This window comes from Ascaphus truei, chromosome 13, assembly GCF_040206685.1.
Source record: "Ascaphus truei isolate aAscTru1 chromosome 13, aAscTru1.hap1, whole genome shotgun sequence".
In the NCBI taxonomy this organism is placed as follows: Eukaryota; Metazoa; Chordata; class Amphibia; order Anura; family Ascaphidae; genus Ascaphus; species Ascaphus truei.
The window spans coordinates 19536104-19556251 of NC_134495.1; the positions used below are offsets into that span (position 1 = coordinate 19536104).

A 20148-nucleotide genomic window follows, 5' to 3' on the forward strand; every position below is an offset into this window, starting at 1 on the left:
TTGGGGGTGTCAGTAGGAGGAGTTTGGGAGTGACACAGTGCACAGATTATAATGAGATGTATCCCATTCTGCGTGTCTGCCCCAGCTCGCACCTTGGGGAGAGTCAGTAGGAGGAGATGGGGGGGGGGGGGGTTACATGGTGCACAGATTATAATAAGATGTATCACATTCTGCGTCTCTCTGCGCCATTCTTTTTCTTCTTTATTTGCCCCAGAAAATCCTCCATATCTGGGATGTTTTAAGTGTAAAATTCTGCATCAATTGTAAGAAACTATTCCTACATTTACTTTTCCAAGATACTGAGCAGTGCGTCTAAACACACTTTTCTCTACGCTGTTGAGTAGACTCTTATTATCGTGTGTATCTAGAAACTTAACCGGGAATCACTTAATAAATAAAGACAGTGTGAAGCTCAGATCTTGTTGGTTTTTACCTTGTAATCAAACTGCACGTCCATGTACTTCCCAAATCTGCTGGAGTTGTCGTTACACAGCGTTTTGGCGTTTCCGAAAGCCTGGGAAGGAAATACAGCAGCATTTAGCTCTGCCTTGTCTCTCTCTTTGATGCCTTCATGACTAATTTATCATGTGTTTAACGAGATTACGGGGGGAAAGAACAATAATTACCAGACAATATTTGAATTAAGTGGACCCAGAAAAAAAAAACATGAAACAAACAAGTGAAAATGTTTAATTTAAGGGGGAATACAATTGTTCTAAGGCTGCCAAATGCATTAAAACTGCAGTTCAAGCTGACATTTAAAAAAAAAAAAAATTATATTCAATATGTGCATCAACAAAATCTGCACACTGACAAGTGATTGGCTAAGTTGCAGATCGATCCGTTCTCCTGTAATCGATCGCTTTGCTCAGGATTTTTTAATCCAGTTATTGCGGCAAAACAGTACCCATGATGCAAAGTTCTGCATGGAAGATCATGTGACCAGGCAGGCACCTGATACAATTGGTGCACTGCTAGAGAGAGGCCAGGGCTCAAGAACCAGAGCCTGTCAGAAGGGGAAGGGGATGTGACTCAGTAAATGGTTTCTATAGAAACAAAAATGCAGCTGCACTGCTAGAGAGAGGGCAGGGCTCAAGAGCCAGAGCCTGTCAGAAGGGGAAGGGGGAAGGGGATGTGACTTAGTAAATGGTTTCTATAGAAACAAAAATGCAGCTTTAATAAGCAGTTATTTTTTAAAAACTTTTGTCCAGTATGTGCTGCAGCGATGGGGTTATTACCTTGGGCAGAGGGAGTTACAGAGACATGTCAAGAAGACAAGGAAGCAGAATGAAAGGGTTAAGCTATTAGACACGTGACAACATGTAACATGCGCTAGGTCGGGGTACTTACCTCTAGCACAGGGTTGGACAAAAGAAGGCGGTCTCTAACTGTCTGTAGTTTCTCCGAGGTTGGACAAGCCATGGCCAGGTACTGGAGGATCTTCTTGGAGGTCTCTGTTTTTCCAGCTCCGCTCTCCCCGGAGATGAGGATGAAGTGGTTGTTACGCTCAGTGCACATCACTCTATAAGCATTGTCCGCCACTGCATATCTAAGGGAGGACAATCAAAGGCTTCCAGCGTAAGCATCGGAGACCAGGGGTGGACATTCTCCAAGATTCACTTCGCCATTATTCCGCCCCGAACGTCTCCAAAAGTTCTAAAATGAACAGGAAGGCTTTCTCTCTCTCCCTGGACAAAATATCCAAAAACATTTCAGGGTGTGGAAACTTCACACTTTTATTTAGAGAGAAAAGGGCAAAGTTTGCATAGTTCGAGATCTAGCCAGGACGGTTCATTACAGCAGGGGTACTAATAAGGTACAGGAGAGGGAACGTGTCTTATCTTGGACTCAAAGTAAACATGAGGTATTTATTTGCTGAACTATAAAAGTGAGCAAAATTCCACCCAAGAAGTAGCTACATAAATGTCTGCAAAATTGATCTGTCCATACAGGTGGCTCTAAGTCATAAGACATCTTGCAGTCCATTCAAGTGAACCAGCCGTAAGTTGTCATAAGGTGTTTTAAAGCTAAGTGCTTATCTTCTCTGTACCATTATAACTCTCGACTAAGTTTCTGGAAGATATTTATCAACTGGGTCTGTATCCTAGCCTCCGGTTGCTGACCTGACCTTCACAATACTCGCTACGCCCTTGGGAGAAGTTCTTACATGTGTGGTGGCAGCTCAATGAAGTTCACTCCTTGGTACAGCTCCATCTGCCTCTTGGTGTACAGCTCAAGATCCTCGTATGGGTTCACAGACACAAGCATGGTCCCTATGTACGTCTGCGGATAACAGAACAAAGGCGTTATTCTGATGGAAGAAACTTTTTGGGACGTTTATGTTAAAATGATGACACTGAGAGGTTTTTTATTTTTTACACTTAACCCTTCACTGCCAGATGAAAGTGAATGAGTTGGGTAATATATCCCTTTCCTCACCTACTCACTAATCACCTTCCCTTGTCCATCTTTGGACGAGTGTGGACCCTTATTTGACATTTTTGAGTTGTCTCACTGGCACTGAACGTTTTAAAGACAGCTTCATTTAGTTGCTTTTCCAATAGTATGTCTTAATGAAGGTTCCAATAAGCAACAGAAACACTCAAACTTCCAATGAGTTGATATTTTTTCCCACCTACACGAAGGCAAGAGATTAAAGTCACTGCGCGCATGCACGTGGCGCATGCCTGCCGCTTGCGCGCATGTAAAGAGTGCCTCAGGCAATGGGGAGGCTTGGCAAAGGTCGTGATGTCACGAAGCCGGTTTGCACCCATTGGCTGAACCGCTTCACGTGACACGGTCGTCATGCGGCCGTCGCTTGGATAGACTTGAATTTGTCTGTCCAAAACGCGGTCGCGCCTCATCGTGCGTAAACTCGCTCGCGCGCACTATGGGCGCCCTCATAGGATTGAGGCATGTGGTTCACAACGCGCATGCACGTGCACGCGCCGTCGCGGCCACAATAATCACGACCTTAGAGTATATTTAGTTCATGCAGTGAACCTCCCAGTTGTGAGCACTGGTTCACTTCATTTTAAAGATGGGCAGGTTTGCGGGTTTTCGAAATCTGGACTTTAAGGTCCATTGTTCTTAAGTTCGAGTCCAAACCCCAAGAAACAATCATTCTCAGATTCGTCTTGTTTTGCGGTTTATTTACTTTTTGTTCTGGCCAATCCTGTGACGCGCAAACTTTGCAAAAAGTTTGACATCTTAGAAAGTTTGCCCAAATTCCAAATATTGTTTCAGCTGTTTCCATAAATATTTTTTTGAGAAGTCTAAAAACAAAACCAACCAACAAAATCGGCAAATCCGGCAAGATTAAACCATGGCATTTTTTTTAGGGCCAGAAATATGAGTTAAAGTGCCCACACTAACTTCATTTGGTACCCAAGGTGCAGTTGTTCCATTGCATATTTTGTCTCCCAAGACATCCCTCACTCCCCCTGCTAACCCTAGTACTGAGAGTGGTATCAAAAGCAGCTTCCCCCCCCCATCCCCCCCCCAAAAAAAATATAGTCCCAGCAGCCCCGGCTCAGGCTTTTTAAATCATATTTCCCATTGACAAATTAGCCTTGGATGGGTTTCCCCGTGTTCATACGGGTCAGGTGATCGCCCTAATCAGATAGTTACTAGCAGTGGTGTTTTTGTAGGTCACAAGATGCTGGAAACCCCAAGCAAAGAAAATTAATGTATATCTGAACCGCAATAAAAAAAAAATCATATTTTTAGGGGGGGGTGGAATCGTGGAATAGCCTCCCAGCAGAGGTGGTAGGGGTAATACAGTACAGGAATTGCTTGGGATAGACATAAGGGTCCTAAATACAAAAGAAAGCCCAGGGATCCGTTTTACAGCAGATAGGAAATGGGCAGAGTAGGTGGCTAAGTGGTTCTTATCTGCCGTTAAATTCTATATGACTATGTTGGGTCTGGGTTACAATAAAGCATCCATCCACTTCCAGTTAGTATTCCAGCCCCATTCCTTAAAATGTAATTATCACTATATCGAGTCTGCTGGTTTGCCCCCTGGTTACGCAGATAGGAGAGTGGGCCTTACATAGATAAGATGCCCTTGGAAGCGCTTGCGGAGATTGTCCATGAAAGCTGCCTCGCTGGTGTGGGAATCCAGCAGCACAAAGTCCTGTACCCCAACCTTGTCCCGTGCGGAAAGCGACCCCTCCATGTTCATTGCCGTCCCGTTCTCCTTTGCGCCCCCCTGCTGGACAGAGAAAGAAGGACAGGTTGAGTGACTCCAGAAGTTAACATGAATTCCATTCCACTGCCAGTTGACTCATCACAAGAGTTTTGTCCCTTGTGTTGACGCTAAGGCCTCGTCCATGCTTAGCGCGTGGGTGTGCGCGGCACGAACAAAAGACCGTGCCTCAATGAGGACGGCCATAGAGCGCGCGTTGCGTGAGAGCAACGGCGCGGCCGATTTTTAAAGCATCAAAATATTTGATTTTGTTATGCACTGGCTGAGTCACGTGAGCACTTCCGCCAATGAGGGCGAACCAGCTCTGTGACGTCACGGCCACGCCCCCTCCACGTCTCCCAATCGCGTCTCCCCCAGAGCCACAAATCGTCTATGCTGCAGGCGCATGTTACGTGCGCGCGCCTAGCATAGCCTCGGCCTAAGTGTAAGAAAGCTGCTAATCACGTGTAAAACAAAAGGCAAAAAGGCCCAGTGTTATATCTAACTTGACATATTATATAGTTGAATTGAATGTCTTTATTTATAGTTAAATACTTATCTGTATATCTTCTCAGAAGCAAGGGTCACTTCATTCAATTCTTTGGCCAAAGTATTATAAGCCTACAACAACCACTTCATGGTATGGCCCATCTGTAGGCCCTAACACTGCCGAACAAGAGTGTCTGGGGCGCTCCCTATATCATATAACATATATGCGAGGAATGTTAGATCCGCTCTAATTTAGAGAAGTAGAAGCATAGAATGAACAAAAGGTAAAGACCAAAAGTATTGAAAATATACTGGCCACAGACTTTTGCTGCTGGTCAACTGGGACGGGATCTTCCCTGGATCCTCATGTGGTAGGTAAAAGGGGAATAACAGTGAGCGCAATGAAAGAAAAAAGATAATAAAAGTTGGTAAAAATTAATGTGTCTTAAATGACTCCAAGGTACAAGTGCAATAGATGCAGGGGGGGGGGGGAGAGAATTGGGAGTGGGGGTGGAGAGTGGTTCAATTGGTGACAGTCAAAATAGCTAAGATCATAACACTCACACGGCCATGTGTGAGTGGCTGGTGTACAGCAAGGCCCCGCTTTTCGGCGATCCTCTGATACGGCGGCACCGAGAAGGGGGCCGCCAGGTTTGCCCAGAGGTCGCGCATGCGCAGAACGGGCTGTTGCCGCCGGCGCGCATGTGCAGAACGTAGGTTCCTCGCGCAGAACGTAGGTCGCGCATGGGCACAAGAGGGAAAATGCCGGTTTGCGCATGCGCACAAGGGGGCAAAATGCTGGTTTGCGCATGCGCACAACTGAAAATCGCCGGTTCGGCTTTCCGGCGATTTTCACTATACGGCGGGCCCTTAGAACGGAACCCGCCATATGCCCGGGGCAACTCTGTGGCTGGATGGGCTTCCACTCTTGATATGGCACCAGGTATCTTTGTGGCTTCCGTGTATGCCCCAGAAACAGAGCGACAGCAGGAATTGATGCCAAAAAAATTGGTTGGGAAATATGGATGAATGAATAAATCAATAAATAGATAACACACATGGCCGTTTGTGAGTGACCGATCGTCATACTGGGCCAACCGTGGCAATCTGGTTTGATCCTCTATCTCCCTACGTCCCCTCGGTGTGGTGTCGGCGGACGAAAGAAGAGTGGTACGGATTGATAAATGGACAATTTATTATTAAAAACAAGTAAGTATATATACACTTACAGTTGAGAATGCTCGTTGAGGCTCGCTGGCGTTTCTCTCTGCCTCCTGCAGCAGGAGAATTATTAGAAGTCTAATAATAATTGAACTCATTGATCTTAGATTGTGAGCTCTCCGGGGCAGGGATTTCCTTTCCTATTGTCTTCTTTTATTGACAAACAAGAGAAAAAACTGGCGCACAGCCAAGAATGGGTCCCAAAGATGTAATAAAATCTTCTTTATTGAACCATCTAAAAAATGGAGGTGAACAGCCTCCCACGCGTTTCGTGTGAAAACACTGTATATTTTTATTTGCATATTGCTTATACCCTTATATTGAAAGGATCCAGCGTTGAGCGCCTCTGTCACTTTTATCTCTGGTCTTATTTTATTGCACTTATTGTATTATAATTCCCTGTACTTTTTTTTGTGTCTCTTTTGTACACTGTGGGCGCTTTATAAAGATACACTGTACATGCATATATCCAGTATGTATGTATGTATACCTTTATTTATATAGCGCTATGAATGTACATAGCGCTTCACAGCAGTAATACACGGGATATAATCATATAAATAACAAATAATACAAATAACACATAATGGGAAGAAGCGCTTCAGACGTAAAAGTGACACTTAGGAAATGGAGTCCCTGCCCCGAAGAGCTTACAATCTAATAATCCAGTGGTGGATTTAGCTTTTTGCCGCCTGTCGGCTGGGGGACAGCCCTCCTCCTCAGCATGCGATGTCATGGCATCACATGACGCCACAGACGTCCCGACGGCATGTGACGCCGCGCTGTCATGGCAATGCCGTGTCATTGGACGTCGCTATGACGACACAACGCTACAGGAGGGGGCCTGCTAAGGAAAAGGTGAGATACACACTCACACAAACAAATTGCCTCCGTCCCAAAAAATTGCCGCCTTAGGCCAGGGTGTGCAAACGGCGAGGTGCATGATTTTCATGGGGGGGGCGGGAGGGGCGCGGCAGTTACAGAGGCCCCCTGTGCTCTTCCTCGAGGCATTTGAATTAAATGCAGGGGGATCGCGTGAGGCCTCTACAACTTCCCTTACCTTGGCATGGGCGATGCATCGCCGTGGCAACATGACGTCACATGACCCAGGGAGGAGAGCAGTCAGGGGGTGCGAGAGGGGGGGGGGGTAGGGAAAGCAGGCAGGGAGGCACGGGGGGGGGGGGAGGAGAGCAGGCAGGGGGGCGCTGAAAGGTTTGCGCACCAGTGCTCTAGGCCAGCGGTGCTGCGGGGGCGGGGACTTCCCTGCTCTGTGTTTTCAGCTGCACACAGGGGACCAGCATGTTTAGTACTTCCCCCCCAGGTGAAAGCGTGACTGTGTTGTGTGTGTTGTGATTGAGTGTGTTTTATGTCTGTGTTGGTTGTGGGTGTTGTGATTGAGTGTGTGGGTGTGTGTTGTGATTGTGTGTGTGTTGTGATGTGTGTGTGTGTTGTGATTGAGTATGTGTGTGGATGTGTGTTGTGATTGAGTGTGTGTGTTGTGTCTGTGTTGGTTGTGATGGAGTGTGTGCGTGTGTGTTGTGATTGTGTGTGTGTGTTGTGATTGAGTGTGTGGTGTGTTGTGTCTGTGTTGGTTGTGATTCAGTGTGTGTTGTGTGTTGGTGTTGTGATTGAGTGTGGATGTATTTTGTGATTGTGGGTGTCTGTTGTGATTGAGTGTGTGTTGTGATTGAGTGTGTGTGTTGTCTGTGTTGGTTATGATTGAGTGTGTGTGTGTTGTGATTGAGTGTGTGTGTGTTGTGATTAAGTGTGTGTGTTGTGTCTGTTGGTTGTGATTGTGTGTGTTGTCTGTGTGTATGTTGTGATTGATTGTGTGTGTTGTGATTGTGTGTTGTGTCTGTGTTGGTTGTGATTGAGTGTGTGTTGTCTGTGTGTGTGTTGTGATTGAGTATGTGTGCTGTCTTTGTTGTGATTGTGTGTGTGTGTTGTGATTGAATGCAGCGGTGCGCAAACTGGGGGGCGCAAGATTATTTAGGGGGGGCGCATGCGGTGTGTGGCAAAACCGGGTGTGCACAGGCCGGCAAACACTGTGCGCGGGAGGGCGAAATAGCTGTGCACGGGCGACCAAGAAGATGTGCGCGGGCGACCAAGAAGATGTGCGCGGGCGACCAAGAAGATGTGCGCGGCCGGCTGAACAGGATAGTGCAGGTGGCAGCCACGTGAGGGTGTGTGCGCACGCGCGGGGGCTTCGGAGGTACGGGGGAGGAGCACGCCCCAGCACTGTGATGTTAAACGCCACTCCTTCCGGTGTCTGCCCTGCAGTAGCGCTGTGTTCCTGCTCTCCTCTGCTGGCAACCTGCTTCGCTGCGATCCTCTGCGAGTGAAAGGGTCGGCTGCCACTGTATCAATCATACTATGAATATACAGAAATAATGTAAAAAAACTGAAAACACAACATTGAAAACGGGAAAAAATACATAATACTGTAGGTAGGAGTGTGGATGACACTGGGGACAGCAAGCCAAAGAGCAGGGAGAATACAAAGGCAAATGGGAGAAGGAAAAAAGGGAGGGGAAGGGAAAAAGGGGGGGGGGAGAGGAAAGGGAGGTAGCAAAGAGGTGGATGAATGCCCCCCCAAAAGGATTGCCTTTGTGCACGTACGCTCTCCAAAGCTTGGCGCTTGGGGAGACAAACAAAATTGACTTTGAAGCGCGCTCAGCAGCAGTCAATGCACACACGCAGCCACACACACAGCCACATACACAGCCACATGCGCACATACACACACAAAAAATAGCCCCGATCCACGCCCCCCCCCCCTGCTCGTGCTTGCAAAATTATGCAGGACACCCTGCGCTCATGCTTGGAGAGTTGGCGATGTCACCGCTCTCAGCGGCAGTGTGGACGCAGCCTAATTTTGCAAGCGCGAGCTGTTGAAATATGTAAGTATTTAGACATTTGTATTTACATTGTATACCGTTTAATAAAGGGTTTTTTTCATGTGATTTTGATTACATCAGGGGGGGGGGGGCAAGAAATGTTATGGATGAAAAGGGGGGCTTGGCATAAAAAGTTTGCTCACCCCTGCGGGTCTTGCCCTATGGGAAATCCGCCCCTGCATAGATCTGTAATACATACAATGATATCCCACCTGCAGTGGGCAGCTGAGAATTCCTTATGTCCAGCAGAGGTCAGTACAGAGCTAGATTTGGACTTAATCCCATTTGAGAAAGTGGAAGCTTGGAGACAAATTCTGCTTCCAGCTCCGCATAATTTAATTTCCATGGTGCTAAACTTGTGGTTAAATGATATGCCACTGAAGAGGGAGCGCTTGAAATCCATCTCTCCTTTCATTTATCTCCCTATCTCCTAAAACATGTGTGCTCCTGGCAGGGAGATTTAAGAAGGAAATCAGAAAGATGTTTTAATCTTCACTTAACGTGTGTCGAGATGAGGGAACTTTTATCAGGGAGAAAATATACATTTTAAGCAATTTACCCGAGATGTTCTATTTGCCTCTGTTATTTAAGCAAATGAATACTAGCTGGCAGTGTAGACGCCATTTCTTTACTGAAAGCAGCAGTTCATCTCGGGGATAGCAAACAGGGGGGCCCCAGAGTTGAACCACAGCTTACAAAAACACCACTATTACATTGTATTATAATTAGGGGCTACAGTTTTCCAGTGTTTATTTTTTTCTATAATCAGTGTATATAGTTGTTTTACATTGTGTTCATTTTTTTTTTTTAGATATATATAGCCCTACAATACAACCGGATATGCTCCGACACAGCAGACAGAGGCCAGCGGATTACAGCCTTGAGATTGGATTTCATAAACCGTGGATACAACCACAGAATTGTAGACCAGCAAATCCACAAAGCCACCAGAATACCAAGAAGTGATCTCCTTGAATACAGACAGAAAGAGACAAGCGACAGGTGACCTTTGGTGGTGACATATAATCCACACCTAGGAGCCCTACGCAAGATCGCCAGGGAACTACAACCCATTCTCCAGGAAGATACAAGGCTGCAACAGGTCTTCCCTGAAGCACCCTTATTTTCATACAGACAACCTCATAATCGCAAGAAAATTATGGTGAGGAGTAAAGTATTCAGCAGTACAACTGAATGCAGGACAAGACCATGCCAGGATCCAAGATGCAAAACCTGCGCAATGCTCCACACCGCGGGCACAATACAAATACCACACAGGAATCTGGGGTACACAATCAGAGGAAGGTTCACCTGTTCCTCCAGCAATGTCGTGTACCTCATGTGCATGAAATGCCCAGGGGGCTGCTACTACATAGGTGAGACGGGGCAGGGGCTAAACAAGAGAATGAATCTGCATCGCCACAGCATCACACGCTGAACAAGAGACAGTCCTGTCGGCAAACATTTCTCGGACTCTGGCCATAAGATGAACGATCTGAAGGTGGCCTTACTGAAAGGTAATCTTGGAACACCGAAAGAGAGACGGTTGCATGAACACAAATTTCTGCAACTGTTCGGGACACATAGTGGTGGCCTAAACCGAGACCGCAGCTTCATGAGTCACTACCCTGACACAAGAAAACTCTCTTACCATGACTGCTAATGGCCATGTCTATACATACTGCGCTATATGAATGTACACACAGCTGTCTCTTACACATACAAATGTACAGTGTAATTCTATCCCTATATACCAATAGGGACCACATAGTATCTACACACATTAATAGTAATGCAACACCCTCCTACATTTCTACACCTACCCACACCATTGGTGTTCACTCCCACTCCACACACACCTTTTGTAAACGCTGTATACACTGTGGGTGCTTTATAAATTTATATTTACACACATACACACCCATACTCTTACATCACTAACATTCAGGGACCATTTAATACCTTAAGTCATAAAACTCATACTGCACAGGGGGAGAGATTGGCTTCAGTCACAGATACATTCCAGGACGCACTGTTTTTAAGTAAAAACCCTTTCTTGCTTTATCCATTGTAACACCGCCGGAAGAAGAGATCAGTGTATCTCGAAAGCTTGCACAAATTAAACCATTTAGTTAGCCACAGAACGGTATCGTCTATTCGTTTTTGATTGTATATATACATATATATATATATATATGTTTAAAAGCGTTAATAATTAAACAAAATTGACACGTATTTGAATTTGTTCTTTACCTTTTTCTAGTTTCCATTCTCCCCCGTGAGGCCCTGGGCTCCTACCTGTGGGCTCCTACCTGTGGGCTCCTACCTGTGGGCTCCTACCTGTGGTCTCCTGCCTTGGGCTTCTACCTGTGGTCTCCTGCCTGTGGTCTTCTGCCTGTGGGCTCCTGCCTGTGGTGTCCTGCCTTGGGCTTCTACCTGTGGTCTCCTACCTGTGGGCTCCTACCTTGGGCTCCTACCTGGGGACGGGCTGCCACAACAGGGGGAATTTACTAGGAAAGGAGGCTTCATTTCCGGTGTGTATCGGTTTGTAACCAAAAGTGCACAATGATCAGACGCTGGTGTTTTCAGTGTTTTTCGGTTAAAACCGGAATCCCTATTTATAATTTTGCTACAGTGCTCGAAATTGTATGGAATCAATGCAATTCTGCTTGAAATAAATGCAATAGATGACTCCTCTGTGTTACAGATTACTCGTCTGTGTTATAGATCACAGCTATATGTTACAGATTACTCGTCTGTGTTATAGATTACACCTATATGTTACAGATTACTCGTCTGTGTTATAGATTACACCTATATGTTACAAATTACTCGTCTGTGTTATAGATCACACCTATGTTACAGATTACTCGTCTGTGTTATAGATCACACCTATGTTACAGATTACTCGTCTGTGTTATAGATCACACCTATATGTTACAGATTACTCGTCTGTGTTATAGATTACACCTATATATTATAGATTACACCTATATGTTATAGATTACACCTATATGTTATAGATTACACGTCTGTGTAATTGATTACTCGTCTGTGTTATAGATTACTCGTCTGTTATAGATTACTCCTCTGTGTTACAGATCATTCCTCTCTGTTCCAGATGACTCCTCTGTGTTATAAATTACTCGTCTGTGTAATAGATGACTCCTCGGTGTTACAGATTACTCGTCTGTGTTATAGATTACACCTATATGTTACAGATTACTCGTCTGTGTTATAGATTACACCTATATGTTATAGATTACACCTATATGTTACAGATTACTTGTCTGTGTTATAGATCACACCTATATGTTACAGATTACTCGTCTGTGTTATAGATTACACCTATATGTTATAGATTACACCTATATGTTATAGATTACACCTATATGTTATAGATTACTCGTCTGTGTAATTGATTACTCGTGTGTGTTATAGATTACTCGTCTCTGTTCCAGATTACTCCTCTGTGTTACAGATTACTTGTCTGTGTAACAGATTACTCCTCTGTGTTACAGATTACTCGTCTGTGTAACAGATTACTCCTATATGTTATAGATTACTCCTCTGTGTAATAGATTACTCCTCTGTGTAATAGATAGTGTCTGAGGTTTCACAGCAGAAAGGAAAATGGCCAATGAACACTTCTACAGTGGTGTGAAAAGAAAGTACATCCTCGTTGAATTCTATGGTTTTACATATCAGGACATAATAACAATCATCTGTTCCTTAGCAGGTCTTAAAATTAGGTAAATACAACCTCAGATGAACAACAACACATGACATATTACACCGTGTCATGATTTATTTACCAAAAATAAAGCCAAAATGGAGAAGCCATGTGTGAAACACTAAGTACACCCTTACTGCTTCCATAGGAATTAAGATGCTAAGTAGCAGGCAGGTGCTGCTAATCAAATGCCCTTGATTAATTGATCATCAGCAAGTGTGATTACCTCTATAAAAGCCGAAGTTTTAGCATTTTGCTGGTCTGGAGAATTCAGGTGTGTGTTAACACAATGCCAAGGAGGAAAGACATCAGCAGTGATCTTAGAGAAAACAATTGTTTCTGTCCATCACTCTGGGAAGGGTTATAAGGCCATTTCCAAACAATTTAAAGTCCATCATTCTACAGTGAGAAAGATTATTCAAAAGTGGAAAACATTCAAGACAGTTGCCAATCTTCCCAGGAGTGGACTTCCCAGCAAATTCACCCCAATGTCAGACCGTGCAATGCTCAGAGAAATTGCAAAAAAAACAAGAGTTACATGTCAGACTCTACAGGCCTTATTTAGCATGTTAAATGTTAAAGCTCATGACAGTACAATTAGAAAAAGACTGAACAAGTATGGGTTGTTTGGAAGGGTTGCCAGGAGAAAGCCTCTTCTCTCTAAAAAGAACATGGCAGCACGGCTTAGGTTAGCAAAGTTGCATCTGAACAAATCACAAGACTTCTGGAACAATGTCCTTTGGACAGATGAGACCAAAGTGGAGATATTTGGCCTGAAAGGCACAGCGCCACGTTTGGCAAAACCAAACACGGCATATCAGCACAAACACCTCATACCAACTGTAAAGCACGGTGGTGGAGGGGTGATGATTTGGGCTTGTTTTACAGCCACAGGACCTGGGAACCTTGCAGTCATTGAGTCGACCATGAACTCCTTTGTTTACCAAAGTATTCTAGAGTCAAATGTGAGGCCATCTGTCCGACAGCTAAAGCTTGGCCGAAATTGGGTCATGCAACAGGACAATGATCCCAAGCACACCAGCAAATCTACAACAGAATGGCTGAAAAAGAAAAGAATCAAGGTGTTGCAATGGCCCAGTCAAAGTCCAGATCTCAACCCGATTGACATGCTGTGGCTGGACCTTAAGAGAGCTGTGCATAAACAAATGCCCACAAACCTCAATGAACTGAAGCAACGTTGTAAAGAAGAGTGGGCCAAAATTCCTCCACAACGATGTGAGAGACTGATAAAGTTATACAGAAAACGATTACTTCAAGTTATTGCTGCTGAAGGTGGTTCTACAAGCTATTGAATCATAAGGTATACTTAGTGTTTCACACATGGCTTCTCCATTTTGGCATTATTTTTGTTAAATAAATCATGACACGGTGTAATATGTCATGTGTTGTTGTTCATCTGAGGTTGTATTTACCTAATTTTAAGACCTGCTAAGGAACAGATGATTGTTATTATGTCCTGATATGTAAAACCATGGAATTCAAAGAGGGTGTACTTTCTTTTTCACACCACCGTATGTCAAACCATACGATATATTTGCATTGTAATGTGGTGTCGTTCATTTGTTCTCTCCGCTATATTTGCAACATTACAACCCTAAAAACAGATGACAAGTTTGCTAATAAAAGTATTTAATAGCACCGATCACGCAGCCCGCTCCATACATGGTGCACCTGACGCAGGGAGGTTTGCAGCCTCCCCCCCCAAACATCATGCTTGCCCTCTTCTCTGCACATGCCACAATACATAACCGCGGTGTGCACAGACTGGGACACTGTTTCCGTTGGGCTGCTACTGTGAATTCCTGTTCGCCTTAAAACACAGCCTGGTGCCTAAATACACAATACAAGGCGGGACCGGGAACCCAAGCCAGTCCTTAGTGCTCCGTTAATTCTTCAGCCCTGCGGGGCGGATCCAATCCCTCCTCCGTTTTTCCTTCCCCCCTCCGTTTCAAATGAACCCATCAACTGGACAAGACTGCATTAACTTTTTCACTGCCTGGCCAGTTGCTGACCCTTCTGGCAGCCGAGGGGTTCAAGATCCGCCGTCTCCCTTTGCGCCGACATTGGGGCAATGGGGAGTTCTGCGTGGTATTACCTTTCTGACTTTATAAGCGGCCCGTTACAGAAGCGATGTGCGCGCGCTGTATATTTAGTGTTATCAGTCGCTGAGCACTTTTACTCGACGTATCTTAGATCATAAAACATGTAGAAATGGTGATCACAACCAACGCCCGCCCCTATTCACCCCCTACCGTTTCTGCTAGTCTCCTCTCGCATGCCGACTAGATTGTCAGCTCTCCGGAACAGGGGGCGTCTTTTCCCCCCAATGTTACATTTGTGTCTTGATGCACTTTATCGCCTCTAAATTACTGAATCAACTCTATTGTTGTTGTGATGTACAAGAGAATCAAAAATGGCAAAGCGCTGGTTACCCGATCGGCGCTATTAAAAACATGCATACATACAGCTGGTGTTACATGGCTAAGCGCTTTCCTCCAACAATTCCTATGTGTGTTGTTAAATGGGACTCGACTGGAAAAGGAGGGAAAGCATTCAACATTCAAACCCCAAAATGTGTTTTTTTGTTTTGTTTTGTTCGATACGGGACGGGTTTCATGGATGCCCCTCGTGAAAACCCTATTTTCATGCCAAAGGCGCCCCTTTGATTCTTGTTTTGGAATGTGAAACCATCAGATCCGCTTCTCCCCACCTCCCCTCTCCATTACAAAGGCTCCCATGAACAATTACCATGCTTGTGACGGATAACATTTTTTTTGTACGCCATCTAAAAACGCTTTAACGCCGTACAATCCATTACACATATATTGCCGAATTTCCTTTCAGTAATTATTCATTAGAAAACATTTAGTGTCGCTGCGGATTTCACACTGGGCAGTCGGCGGACAAAGACTTTAGGTAAGCCCATTTATTGCGGGATCAAGGCTGACTCTCTTTCTCTCTCGCTCTCGGGCTCTCCCTCTCTCTCCGCCTAAGCTGAGAAAGTCCAAGGAGGAGGGGCCCGCCCTTCACAAGGGGGGCTGTCTAAATTGTGCAGTTAACGGTCAAAGCCCCCCTGCGTGCTCTGACACTCATTTAAAGATGGTGAGAACAATAAGGAATTGTTGGGAGAGATCCTTTGCTGTTGTGGTAAAGACACAAGCGGAGAGAGACAGTTCAATAAATGGGACCAGTTATAATTTGCTATTCCATCTGCCATTGGTTTTACCTCCTCTCCCTCTCTCTCCCTCTCACCCCCTCTCTCTCTCTTTCCCTCTCTCTCTTTCCCTCTCTCTCCCTCGCTCTCTCTTTCCCTCTCTCTCTCTCTCTCTCTCTTTCCCTCGCTCTCTCTTTCTCTCTCTCTCTCTCTCTTTCCCTCTCTCTCTTTCCCTCTCTCTACCTCTCTCTCTTCCCCCCCTCTCTCTTTCCCCCTCTCTCTCTTTCCCCCTCTCTCTCTTTCCCCCTCTCTTTCCCTCTCTCTCTTTCGCTCTCTCTTTCCCTTTCTCTCTTTCCCTCTCTCTCTCTTTCTCCCTCTCTCTCTCTTTCCCCCTCTCTCTCTTTCCCCCCTCTCTTTCTTTCCCTTTCTCTCTTTCCCTCTCTCTCTCTTTCCCCCCTCTCTCTTTCCCCCTCTCTTTCCCTCTCTCTCTCTTTCCCTCTCTCTCTTTCCCTCTCTCTCTTTCCCCCTCTCTCTCTTTCCCCCTCTCTCTCTTTCCCTCTCTCTCTCTTTCCCTCTCTCTCTTTCCCTCTCTCTCTCTTTCCCTCTCTCTCTTCCCTCCTTTAAGCTCCCACTTCTCCGCTCAACCTCTCGTCTGCCAACTTTAATGCAAAGAGACAGGTGAAAAATATTATTAAAAGAACACCCTCTCGGGCGCCAGAATGAATCAATCCGCTGCCACTATTTCAGAACTGGCGTTAGGGGAGATTTCCCACCTTGGGAAAAGTGAAAGAGGGTTTTTATTTAAAAAAAAAAAATTGTAGTGGAGAAAAAACTAACAAACAAGGGTTTCCTAGAGAAAAGTTTAGTACTTCCACAATTCAAAAATAGCATTAGATAAGGAACTCTTATGTACAATGAGCAGTCCCTTCGGAAACAATTAGTAAAAACAGAATGCTAAGTAGCTCTGCAAAGAATATAACGTTTTTCTTTAAACTCGACACAATACGATATAAAAAGTAACCGCATTGTTCCTTTTATTGCGGGCGACAGGAGCCATTTTAACTGCTTTGCCGAGCAGCAAATGGAAGCATACATGGTTACATAGTTACATAATACTGGGGTGCGCAAAGTGGGGGGGGGGCGTGCTACAGAGGTCCCGCGCTCTCTCCTCCAAGACAAGTGTCGGAGGCCTCTGCAGCTTCTCCTACATGATCTTCGACGACGTGTCGCCATGGTAACCAGCGTCAAATGATGCCGCGGGGTCAGTGACGTTGACGCCGGAGCCGAGCAGGAGGGAGGGGGGCGCGATCCGGGAGGGGAGCAGGCATGGGGGGCACAGAGTCAAAACTTTGCGCACCCCTGACATACAGTAGTAGATGAGGTTGAAAAAAGACATACGTCCATCAAGTTCAACCTGTGCAAAATTTAGACAACAGATACTTATCCTATATTTGTACTTACAGTATATTGATCCAGAGGAAGGCAAATAAAAAACCCCAGTGACATATCATGCAATGATATCTCATAAGGGGAAAATAAATTCCTTCCTGACTCCAAATATTAGCAATAAGATGACTATTTTGGAAAAATAACATTGACAAGAACCAGCAAGAGGTGTATAAACCGAGATGGCAGATTCAACAGCCCATTCTATTCTAACACTGACCGGGAATTAGATTTAAAATCCATAAAATGCTCTTTTGGTACAGATTAGCGGTTTGCCTGTGTGTACTGCAGGTGTTACGGTCTCTCCCTGTCTTGTAACTGTCCTATGAATTTTACATTGTATGTTTCTGTTATCAAAACCACAAACCCTCCAACTTTAGGCACGTGTAAATAGGTACAATAAACTTGTGTTCCTCTGTATATGTGGGATACAAACAAGTGAGCACCCTAAAAAGCCCCCCTCCCCTCACCCCCCCCCCCCAAAAAAAATATGCAGGTTATTATATGCAAATATAATTCTTCTAATAAAACATCGTATTTCTGGATTTATTTGGATGTATTTCGATATGCATTAATACATTCCCTAAAACCCGCAGATCAGTTATTAAATCAGCCATTGATCATTAAGGTGCTGTCGTTTGCTGAAGGTTCTGAGGTTCAACCAATAGGAAACAGGCAGTCGATCGCTCCTTGTCTCATACACGGTCAGAAATTGCTACATTAGGCAGAGCTGGTGTAAAGATGTACGGGGCGTCCACAATAGGCACAGTTCCTGCTATGCTACATAAGTGAGCATGAAACCAGCGTATAGGGTGGTGTATAGAAATAACGGTTACAATTACCCTTATCCGGTGCTCTATACCTATAAATTAACAATACCTGTGCGTCCATCTTTAAAGCCGCGAAACGATGACTCTCCTGCCCCAGAAGAGCTCTTTAGACCGTGCCTGGCGCTTGTCTAGCATCCACTGTTGCATTGGTCTGAATTTCTGCCTTCTCTTTCTAACTGAAGGCCCTTAATAATTCACACTCTCGGAGCGTGGCTCGGTCCCGTCGATACACACCGCTACGTAAGTATCCTGGCTGCCAAGCAGATAAGAAGGGGTAACTCTACCTTCTTCCTGATTGAGTTTCAGCCACTCTTGAGCCTTCATTATACCTGTTTCATTACAGAGTAATTACTTTCGAATGGGAGGAGAGGGAGAGAGAGAGAAAAAAACGCAGGTTTGTCACATGAAGTGAAGTATGCATCAAGGAGGTCGTTTCCAAAGTCTAAAAATTGTGTTTATCTCAACAGCTGCTCAACATCTCTTTGGCGATTCTGTGTGAAATGTAACACATATTTATTTTAATTTATTCAAGCTCCTTTCTTGGGACCGGCATGAGAGTTTTTGATAGATGAAAGGATGCTGTCCATTTTTCCAAACCTCACAGGTCTCTTCTTCAAGTGGACAGAAAGTTCTATGCACTATACTTGAATCTACGAACTCTCAGGTTGTAGGGTTGCCAGGCGGTTTCTCCAAAAATACTGGACACAAGGGTGAAATGTGCGACGTGGTCACGGCACACAAACACGCTCGAGACACACACACACACGTCTCGCTCAGATCCATGCTGTTTCCTCCTCTCCTTAGCCCCACCCTGAGGCTCATGACACCTCCTCTTGACCCAGCAGCAGTCAATCAGGATGGAGCAAGCTGCTCAGCCCCCTAGCAACAGCCCTGCTCTCTCCCTGCTTAGGGAAATCCCGCGGCCCTTCAAGCCGGTCAGGTCACTATGTCCAGAGAGGTAATACCGGTCACTATGTCCAGGGAGGTAAAACCGGTATATACATACACGCCCAGAGAGGTAATACCGGTATACACATACACGCCCAGAGAGGTAATACCGGTATACACATACACGCCCAGAGAGGTAATACCGGTATACACACACACGCCCAGAGAGGTAATACCGGTATACACATACACGCTCAGAGAGGTAATACCGGTATACACATACACACCCAGAGAGGTAATACCGGTATACACATACACACCCAGAGAGGTAATACCGGTATACACATACACGCCCAGAGAGGTAATACCGGTATACACACACGTCCAGAGAGGTAATACCAGGGATACACATACATGTCCAGAGAGGTAATACCGGTATACACATACACGCCCAGAGAGGTAATACCGATATACACATACACGCCCAGAGAGGTAATACCGGTATACACATACACGCCCAGAGAGGTAATACCGGTATACACATACACGCCCAGAGAGGTAATACCGGTATACACATACACGCCCAGAGAGGTAATACCGGTATACACATACACGCCCAGAGAGGTAATACCGGTATACACATACACGCTCAGAGAGGTAATACCGATATACACATACACGCCCAGAGAGGTAATACCGATATACACATACACGCCCAGAGAGGTAATACCGATATACACATACACGCCCAGAGAGGTAATACCGGTATACACATACACGCCCAGAGAGGTAATACCGGTATACACATACACGCCCAGAGAGGTAATACCGGTATACACATACACGCCCAGAGAGGTAATACCGATATACACATACACGCCCAGAGAGGTAATACCGGTATACACATACACGCCCAGAGAGGTAATACCGGTATACACATACACGCCCAGAGAGGTAATACCGGTATACACATACACGCCCAGAGAGGTAATAACCGATATACACATACACGCCCAGAGAGGTAATACCGGTATACACATACACGCCCAGAGAGGTAATACCGATATACACATACACGCCCAGAGAGGTAATACCGGTATACACATACACGCCCAGAGAGGTAATACCGGTATACACATACACGCCCAGAGAGGTAATACCGGTATACACATACACGCCCAGAGAGGTAATAACCGATATACACATACACGCCCAGAGAGGTAATACCGGTATACACATACACACCCAGAGAGGTAATACCGGTATACACATACACACCC

General features: G+C 45.3%; 1 protein-coding gene across 3 annotated transcripts in view; it reads right to left on the bottom strand.

Moving 5' to 3' along the window:
- The window catches only part of MYO1H (myosin IH), a 52148-nt gene extending 33570 nt beyond the window's left edge, over positions 1–18578 (bottom strand). Inside the window, exons 1-5 of one of the 3 annotated variants that reach the window (XR_012787766.1) lie at positions 18030–18578; positions 4055–4213; positions 2168–2283; positions 1351–1549; positions 434–514 (exon numbers count right to left, since the gene is read on the bottom strand). Coding sequence is in view for 1 of the 3 variants with exons in the window: in XM_075568778.1 (XP_075424893.1) it covers positions 434–514; positions 1351–1549; positions 2168–2283; positions 4055–4216; positions 18030–18041 (570 nt within the window). In the remaining 2 variants the exon portion in view is untranslated. Of the gene's footprint in view, positions 1–433; positions 515–1350; positions 1550–2167; positions 2284–4054; positions 4217–18029 lie in introns of all 3 variants that reach the window. The other 2 variants (XR_012787765.1, XM_075568778.1) reach the window with 2 other exon arrangements.
- Positions 18579–20148: the final 1570 nt, after the last annotated feature.